Source organism: Pempheris klunzingeri, unplaced genomic scaffold, assembly GCF_042242105.1.
Source record: "Pempheris klunzingeri isolate RE-2024b unplaced genomic scaffold, fPemKlu1.hap1 Scaffold_149, whole genome shotgun sequence".
Taxonomy (NCBI): domain Eukaryota; kingdom Metazoa; phylum Chordata; class Actinopteri; order Acropomatiformes; family Pempheridae; genus Pempheris; species Pempheris klunzingeri.
Window position 1 is genome coordinate 28,962 of NW_027255052.1, and position 10,998 is coordinate 39,959.

General features: G+C 25.2%; 1 protein-coding gene across 1 annotated transcript; it reads right to left on the reverse strand.

The window, feature by feature from the left end:
* Nucleotides 1-550: 550 nt before the first annotated feature.
* LOC139225390 (cysteine desulfurase, mitochondrial-like) lies at nt 551-7,693 on the reverse strand. Its single transcript, XM_070856246.1, is given in 8 exon segments — nt 551-797; nt 838-1,031; nt 1,079-1,236; nt 5,842-5,926; nt 6,953-7,096; nt 7,449-7,490; nt 7,492-7,542; nt 7,598-7,693. Coding segments are annotated over 8 exon segments (1,017 nt in total).
* Between the last annotated feature and the right edge of the window lie 3,305 nt (nt 7,694-10,998).

Genomic DNA, 10,998 nt, shown 5'->3' on the forward strand with positions numbered 1-10,998 from the left:
CCCATAGAACCAGCGTCCAAGAAAAAGGAAGGGATATGTTTTTTGGTCGTCCAAAAACGAGGATTTTTAATAGCTTAAACTTCTACACTACTGCATAATAATAATCAGGGACCTGGTGACGTGTGAGTGTGAATTACGATTACTAGCTCCACTACGATTCCCAAGTGTTTAATAAAGCAAGTGTGACCAACTTAAACTTCACAGACCGATAAGCTCCGCCGATGGTTTTATATTGTTAACTAAAAAAACATATTTTGTGACATACCAAAACTTAAGGCAGTGAAAATCGGCATTTTATAGAAAATATTTAGTAAATTATACCAATAAGCTTTTTTAATGATAAAACCAAGATTTTCCATTATAAATATTCGCCACTTTATGTAATATGTAAGTTTAGCACATTGATTCCTAATATAGACTATAATCTTTAACAAAAATTAGTCAGTGTAAATTGTTCACAAATAATTGCTCCAATTGACAAGATTGGATAAACTGATTGTAAAGAAATTTAAAAATTTATCAATAAAATTTTGTTATGAAAAAGATTAGGTTAGTGGTGTTGACTATGCCCCCAATCAATAGAGTTAAGATCGACGCCTTCTTGAACCATTTCCCACAGAGGACTCATTTGTCGTAGACGATTAACTTCTTTTATAACACGGCCAACAATATAATCAATTTCCTCTTCGGTATTGTATATACTTATACCAAACCGAATACTTGAATGTGCAAGATCATCTTCTGCACCAATAGCCCTGAGAACGTACGAAGGTTCCAGAGATGCCGATGTACAAGCACTAAAAATAATTGTTAAAATGATGAAAGTAGAAAAATTACCTCCCAGATGATAGAGCTATATCTTTAAGAGCCATTAGTAGACTTTCACCCTCTACACATGAAAAACTAAAATTTACGCAACCAGGATAACCTCCATCAGGATTTTCATCTCCGTTACGAACAATATGAGTGACTCCATTAGTAATGCCAGTAACGAGTTTATCGCTCAAATGTTTAATCTTATCATAATTTTCCTATAAAAAAAATTTAATTTCAATAAACGAATTAAAATAAAAAAGACTTTCATATGAATTTTCGCTACACGTGCTGCTTCCCCAAAACCAACAACAAGTGGAACAGGCAGTGTACCACTACGAAGTCCACGTTCTTGACCACCACCATTTATTAATGGAACAAGTCGTATTCTTGGTTTACTACGAATATAAAGAGCACCGACACCTAAAAGTGAAATTAATAATTTTCACATTTATTTTTAAAAGAGTAATTATTTAAGATAACAATAAATGTTTTAAAAAATTATAATAAAATAACGAAATTGTAATAAATTTTAAATTCTCAGGTATTTAGCTGTTAATGCAAGTCACTCGTGTTTGATGAAATTATTATAAAATTTTTATTTTCTAATAAATAATAAACTTACTAATCACAAATAATTCAAGAATATAAAATTGTGAATTTTAATAAAAAAAGAATAAATCAATTGAGCATCATAATCATTTTTAATCAATCTATGTAGGAAAATGATAACAACGATAACGTAAAATACATATTACTCTAAGAGCAAGTTTTATGACTTTATGAGGGAAATGTGTACTCTGACTAAAAATAGTTTATCTTATGCATTGTCAGGAAGCATACTTAACACAAAAATTCTTATAACGCCATCTAGAAGCAATAGCGGTGGATAGTAACGTGCAGCCGTGTTTCTATAGACGGATAACTTATAGAAAATAAAACTGCTCAACAGTTGGTGTTATCATGGAACTCATGATATGATTTTTGATGACAAATGGACCTCCTGCTAGCCATTCCTATACTGACCTAGAAAATAATAGCTAATTTACGGTCTACTTGATAAAAAAAATCATTTAAATATCTACAAATGATGAATAAGCTAGATGCCAATCTCAAGAGTTAAAAAATATAGCTTATGTATGTTTAATGACAGTAAAGAAGTAAAATCTCGCCCCTGATTAATTGTGTATAATGATTTTACGCTACTCAACAGAAAAACAAATCTGAATATACATTAAATAATTAAAAATATCAGCAAAAGAGACGATGTATTTAATCGTAGATTACTAAAATAATGAGAATTTAGATCTAAAGAGATAAAATAGTCGGCATAAGAAGGACTAAAATAAAAATCAAAGATAATTTGCAATCTAAAAAAGTATTATAATCCATTAAATAAAAAAAATGTAGTATAATCAGTATGTGAAAGAAACTAAAATTACGTAATTATAATTTATTTTATAAAACATAAAGTTAATTTAATATATTTTTTATAAAAGATATTAGTTAGCGTCCTTGTTAGACCTTCAAAATATAAAGTATTCTTATTTTTTATAAAAAAACTATGAGTTAGTAATCAAAAAACGTAATTTTTACATCAAATTCTAAATGATAATAAAGTGGCGGAAATTATTGTAGGTCCGGTGTCAACGAAACTCACATTTCCAACAAATAGTTCTATTTCGGTGATTTTGAGCAGCAAAAAAAAGTAGAATATCACATCAAAAAAATACTATTTTGACTAACTAAATCTCTAGCTAGCGTGATATTAAAAGGAATTATACCCACAAAACAACAGACAATATTTCTTTCCTATGTCCTATGACAAACGAAAATCTCAACAAACTAACTCAAAATGTATTAATATTAGATCCTAAGAAGCTTGTATGTTGGCTAGATGTTCAAAAAATAATTTAAATTCTAACAACGAGCTGTCAAGCAAAAAATATAATAGATAACAATGGAGAATAATTTAATAACCTTTCTAATACACAATATCTTTACCTAACACTAAGAAAAGATATTTTCATATTTTTTGAAAAAAACTTTTACACACTAAAATGTAATTTATTACGAGTGGTAACGAAAAATATAAAGGGCGCGAGAAATAAGTATAATAAAAAACTAGAGATCACAAATGTTTCAAAAACATATTACCAAAAAAAGGGACATTTAGTAGACAAGTATAATAACTAAGAGAAATATAATAAGAAAATGAAATAAAATAACCAATTAAAACATAATATTATTAATTGAAATATAATAATCAAATTAAATAAAATAATCAATTAAAACATAATATTATTAACTGAAATATAATAATCTAGAGAAATATAATATAGTGAAATATAATATAATTAATTGAAATATAATAATCTAGAGAAATATAATAATCAATTGAAAAAATAATATTATTAATTTAAATATAATAATCAATTGAAAAATAATATTATTAATTTAAATATAATAATCAAATTAAATAAAATAACCAATTAAAACATAATATTATTAATTGAAATATAATAATCAATTAAAACATGATATTATTAATTGAAATATAATATTCAAATTAAATAAAATAATCAATTAAAACATAATATTATTAACTGAAATATAATAATCAAATGAAGTATAATAATCAATTTAAATATAATATTATTAATTTAAATATAATAATCAAATGAAATATAATAATCAATTGAAATATAATAATCAATTGAAAAATAATATTATTAATTTAATATAATAATCAATTTAAATATAATAATTAAGAGAAAAATAATAATCAATTGAAACATAATATTTTTAATTGAAATATAATAAAATGAAATATAATAATTAAGATAAATATAATGAAATATAATATAATTAATTGAAATATAAAAATCAATTAAAACATAATAATCAATTAATACATAATATTATTAATTGAAATATAATAATCAATTAAAACATAATAATCAATTAAAACATAATATAATTAATTGAAATATAATAATCAATTGAAATATAATAATTAAGATAAATATAATGAAATATAATATAGTGAAATATAATATAATTAATTGAAATATAAGAATATAATGAAATATAAGAATCAAATGAAATTGCATAAATCGTAATAAAAGTATATTCATCATAATAAAACAAAATTAAAAGGAACAATAACACATTAACTCTAATAAAAAAAGGTAGCTATAGCGATTTGGGTAGACGATTTAAGGACAGGTGAGAGAACTGGTATGGTCGAAATTCGCCAACAGTTAAGTGCCCATACACGTCAAAATTGATGACAGTAGTAGTGGAGAAATTTTGATTTTCATATTGTTGAAATCGAATAGATACAATGAAATGATATTTTATAAAAATCATTTTTTCCTGAAATATAATAACGAGAAAAACCAATATCGGAGGTGTCAAATCGGAATTGCCACGCAAAACTATGTAGCTCGTTTCATAAAATTAAAAATGTTGATATTATTCAATCTCATAATCATGTTTTGTCAGTAAATTCATTTCTAAAATTTTGTTGAATGCAAAAATAAAGAAGTTAGCAGCGAAATATTCCTATTAAACTCACAAAGTTTGTTCTGCTCCTACCAGCTCAAGTAAAACTTTTGAACTACCAATTATTAATAAGAGACAAATTTATCGAAATATCCATTATCTCAGCAAGAGTAAAAATATGTAATTGTTGATAGCACTATGAATTTTTAAGAGTTAAATGTTAATGCCCTTCAAGAAGAAAATCTATGCATTTATGATTCTGATGCTCAATCGGACAATAGAATTATTATTTTAGGCATTAAAATACTTTGATACATCTACAAAATTCAAGTGGGATTATTGAAAATGGGACATTCAAGATATGCCCCTAGATTTTTTCTAGTTGTATTTTTAACATGGTAAAGCACAAGACAAGATCTATCTACTTGTTTATATCCTTCTTAAGACAAAAAAGAGGAAGATTATTTACAGGTGCTTAATATTATCTTGGAAAAATGGAATCACCAAGATCCTCAATATATCATGATTGATTCTGAGTTATCTGCCTACATTGCTTTAAAAAAGCAACGATATTTTTCTGTTATTTCATTTCCAAAAATCAATTTTGCGAAAATTACAAACACATGGACTCAGTTAAGAATTTTTAAAGAATAGCGAATTCAGGCTTTTCACAGAATGTATTACTTCACCTGCTTTTATTCTTGCAGAATATGTGAAGTTGTATATCAAGATATTATTAAAGCCTTAGACTTTCAAACACGTCAACTTATCTATGTTTTTCCAAAATTTCGAAAAAAACAAAATCAAGAATTGGAAGTACCTATTTTAGAATTCTAAATGACATCAAATTCTGCTGAAATATTCAATCGACATTTTTACGGAATATTTGAACAATGCCACGCAGGCTTAATGACATTTTTGCATAAGCTGAAGGTTCAACATTGTAATGTTGAAAACGATATCGAATATGATATGTCAAACTTATCAAAAGCAACATCAGTTAAGTATAAAACTAAACTTCATTAGTTGAAAGGCATCTGCATAAATTATCACAAATATTACAATTTAACATACTTGGAATTAATTTCAAAGTTATGCAGTTAATAAATGAATTAAATAAAATTATAATATTATAATTATATGGTTCATATTAAATTTAATTTGACTTATTTTTGTGTTGCAAACAAAACCATAACTGCAAATACTCAATGGCGTAGTTCGTCTTTTCGAACAATAACACATTAACTCTAATAAAAAAGGTAGTTCTAGTGAACTGGGTAGACGATATAAGAATAGGTAAGGAAATTTTTTATTACATTATTTATACTTCATTTAATGTAATATCAAATAAAGATCATAAAAAATTAATATTCATAATAGATTGATTATTAGTTAAAGATAAATCTAACTTATTAAAAATGGAGAGCATAAAATTTACAAGTAAATATCTCTAAATTTTATAGATAATATATTAGTTTCAAAAATAGATATGATATGGTTATAATTTAAGTATAAACTAACCTTTTGGACCATAAATTTTATGACCACTTATTGACATTAGATCAATATTATATTCATTTACATCAATAGGTATCTTCCCAAACGCCTAAATGTAATTATTAATAGTACAATTAATAGAAAAAATGTAAGTAGAGTGGATATATTAATTATGATAAAAGTAAAAATCATAATTATGATTTAAAAAACAAATAGTTATGATAACATGGTTTTTCATAATTCTAACAAATCAATATGAAATTCACTCTATTTAATGATTCTTAATATAGTAAGTATGTTATAGGTAGCATTTTTGTAATTCAAGAAATTAGTAAAGATATCAATTGGCTTATTAATTCAATAAATAAAAAAAAAAGAATTCACCTAATTTAAGCATAGCCATGATTATCATAAATTCTAAAATATATCAATAAAAATGACAAAATCACTAATTTATGAGCTATAGAATAAGAGCAGACAGTAATTGCTAATTTTATAAAGAAAGATTGATCACGCCAATAGTAGAACGACAATTAATGAAAGGATCAGATTTAAAAATGTAGATAGAATACTAGATTATTGTCCATAATTATTAATAACGTAATATTATATCATAGCTAATATAGTAGTTATAATTAATAAGAATAATAACAATTTTGATTCTCTATGTCAAGAAAGCGGTTCATAACAGCGTATCAGTCAATACATAAAGGTGTTTTGATAACGCAAGACATAGACATAGAAACGTTGCTAAATACTCATTAATAAAGCACTACTTATTATTGTATATCAGTAAGACAATAAAGTAGTTTCAAGTCACCAATTAGTTAAAGAATGATCAGTTAAAATTATTAAATTATTAAAAAGAGAGAAATATGATATTCAGTCTATCAGAAAAGTTATTAGACCTTTATAAAGAGTATGCTATCTATTGGAATCCAAAGACTACTCCAGTCAATTATAAATAATTTTTATCAAAATTTAAAGTATATAGAATCATTTGCTATATTTTTAATCACAAATATATAATCAATGTTTCATATAACATCATAAAATATTTTCACGATAATTATATGATGCTTATATAATTAATTAATAACTAATATAAGAATTTGTTGATATATATATAAATTACTTGAGCAGCGTCTGTGTGGAAGAATATATTATTTTCTCTACATATTTTACCAATTTCTTTAATAGGTTGTATGACTCCAATTTCATTATTGACCGTCATAACAGATACAATCAGAGTGTCATCTGTGATAGTTGATTTTAATAACTAAAAAATAAATACATAATAATCACTTAATACTAATTCAACCTCAAGATCAATGTGTCCACGAGAATTGACTGGAAGATAAGTTATTTTGAAACCTTGTTCTGATAATGCTCGACATGTATCCAGAACACATTTATGTTCCTAAAAAATATCTTATGAACCAATTAAACGTATAAGATAAATTATATAAATACAGTTTGAACTGTGATGATATGTTTTTTTATTTGAACCATAAAATCTAGCAACGCCCTACAAATAAATAATTAAATTTATAAAAAATCTATATAATTTAAAAAATGATATAATTTATAAAAATTTAATTTATCATCTTAGCCAATAATATATAACACACTTTCAGGGCCATATTGTTACATTCTGTAGCTCCACTGGTAAAAACTGGTAAAAATAATTTCTTTTGGTTTGGCATTAATCAATGCAGCTATTTCCTAAAAATATATAATATATTTTAAATATATAATTTTAAGATTAATTTGCTATTACTTTACGTGCCTTCTCCACTGCTATTTCAGTCTCCCAACCAAAACAATGTGTCTTCGAGTGACAGTTACCATATTTTTCTGTAAAATATGGCCACATACATCTAATACACTAGGATGCTATATCAAAATTTATTATTTTTATTATTTTCATTTATAAAATAACTGGCTTCGTTGTAGCTTGTGCATCCAAATAGATAAGCAATTTTATATTTTTTTGACTCATTACAATGTTAGAGTTGTCTTGATAAAAATTTTAAAATTATAAAAAAACTTATATACTATTATCTATATTTTTTCGTGCTGGAGTATTTTAGAATACCTACCAGATGAACAATGTCTCAATAGTACCAATGATATTGTATAAATTGATTAAATTGTAAATAGTTCGCTTTTAAATAACATCTTGAATAATTATTTATCAATTTAATAGACATAGTTATTGTAAGTTTCTTCAAATATTAAATTATATGAATAGATGTAACGGGCGCCTCCCGAAGTTCTCTATGGTCCGAATCCAAGGTATTACTATGCGCATGACATGTAGAATCACTTGGATTTATTGACTTTTGAAGCAAACTATTCATGTTATAATTTATATAATTATTTTAAAATAAATCACACTAATCATATTAATTAATCTTTATGATTTAATTATATTATTTTAAATGTATTTTTGTTTTTATTAATATTGACATATTAATAGAAAAATTAAAATTATTTTAATTGCATTATTGATGATATAATTAGATACTTTTAATTAAAAAATTGGGACTATACATCTTTATAATTCTTTTATTTACTAAGAATTGTTTTAATTTTACTTTTTTTATTATCATAAGAATCCATTTCAATGCCATTTAGTCATTTATGGCATTTTACAATAAATAATTGAAGATAAAAGTGATTTTACAAGTTATATATCTTAAGTCTGAAATCTCATTTTTAAAATTACAACATATAGAATTATAAAGCTACATTTTATATTTTCTATATAAGTAATAGAATAAATTTTCCAATTTTTAATTAATACAGAATTACACAGAAAGTATATTTAAAAATAAGATTTTGATTTTAATTTTTATAAAATTAATTTAAAAAATAAAATGTTCGGCACTCTTCGAGAACGACATATTGGCTGAATTTTCCGCTAGTCTTTTTAACTCATTATTCAGTTATTTTGGAAAATTAAAATATTAAGAGAAAGAACACATTTCATGTAAAATTAGCCAGAGTAAATTGGCGCACAAAAACAATGTACCAACTCATAAAGTGCCAAATACACAAAAATATTTACATTAACTTTTTAAAATTAATTTTATTATGACACGTGGGCTGTTCGCGCATGTAACGTAATTATTTGTGATTTAACAAACAATGTATATTTTTAGAGTGCGTTAAGTTGAGACTTTCACTGTCGGTAAAAGAAGTATGAAAACAATTTTTAATAAATATTAACTTACATAAAATCGTAATAGAAAATTTTTCATACGCTTGAAATTGTTTGAGTTTGGTATGTTTGTTTGAAATATAGTTTTGCGAATGATTTTGCACAATAGTATAATTATCATTTTGTGACCAGTTTGTAGATAACTTATTTATTAAATAACTAAATAGCACAATGATAATTAAAAATATCCACAAATTATTGTCTAATTACGCTAATAAACAAATCAGACTCAAAAACGCAGATTGAGCGATGCTACTGAACAAAGTCTGTGGGGATTTTTATCGAAGCCCAACAAGATTATCTCATAATAATATGTCACAATAGGTATAATTGTGATATATTGGGGATCTGGTCGGGATCTATTTTAAGGTCATATTCGTTACATTTTTTAATAATCTCAAGAATTAATGTGCAACTATAAATGTACTACGACATTAGCCGGTTTTTTTAGAGTGCGTGATTAAAAACTCAAAGCATGCATTCGGACTTGGATAGATATGTTTTATATTAGTGTTTATGTTTTAAATGGACTGAGTAAATATAAAATAGTTGGGCGAATCTTATGGATAATAAATGAGCGGTTATTAACTATAAAGCATAAAATTATTAAGTTATCAAAATTAACGATGCCATTAAATTTATGAATCGCTCATAAACTAATTCCTGGAAGACGTACAGTCAATATTTCATCATGGAAAATATTATAGAAGAAATTAGCAATGAGAATGTTAATAAAACTAATGATACTGGGTTGAGTTACAGAGGACGTATCTGTAATCATAACTCATCGTTTGTACTCGCGGAAAGTTTCCTTTTAGGTAAATATTTTAAAAAATATTTACTTTTGAGGCAATAGATGAATTAACTATTTTGGATTTTTTCCTTGATGATATGGAATCCACAAACAAAATTTTCGAAATCATGGATTAATCAAAATTTTAAATAGTGTTTGTGTAATTGTCCTATGTTTATTATTAAAAGGAGTGATTATTGATGTGTGTGATATCTTTTCTTTTTAGGAAATCAAATAAGCTACTGTATTTAAGAGACTTCGACTTTTTATTTGTCCTAATTATATAGCACTTAACGATTATCTATGAAACAACTATAAAACATCTTTTCATATCGTCATTTCTACCGTGAATGATTAAAAAACAGTTATTCAAAACACATGGTTTCTAGACAGATGGCAATTTTCAAATATTTGTGTTTTGTTAAAAAAGGAAATACAATCTTTGAAGGATTCTTCAAAATCAGCGGTGGTATGTGGAATTGATGAAACAGTAAGTTTTTTTGTAACATAGCCCACAAGAGATAATAGGAATATTATCGAAAGAATTATTGTTGAGAACGGGGAGGAAAGATCAATTATTTGAATTGTTGGTTAGGGTGGATAAAATTCCTTACAAAACTTAGGACTCACAAATGTATCAGTAATATACAAATGACAGATCCTTATTACAACGAGGGTCCATAAACACAAATTAAAGGTTACTTTCTCTCTCTCTTTCTATTTTAAACACAAGTATAAAATGCAAGTTAATAAAAGTCCAGAAAATCTATCAAGTTACGTAGTTGATTTTTTTTATATTAAAAACAATTCCGGAGAGAATTGCAAAGTTTATTTAATAGTATTATATAAAATTAAGTAAGATTTTTGTCTTGCGTGTGCATTCATTCATTTTTCCAAGCACGGTGTAGTGTCCTGTAGTTTCACGCTAATGAAAAGAGAACGTAATAACAATAACAAAAGGATCAAAATAAAAGTAATATACACTAAATTAATGTTACTGCTTATATAGTGAGAAAGGTGCAATTATTGGCAGCTGCATTGCGGCGAGATCATTATGATTGTAATTATTTTGGCGATATATCTTTTAGTGTAGAGTTTGAAACAATTAGGTTCAAGCGAATTTTAGAAAAGTATGTTATTGATATTTGGTTACATCCGAGTA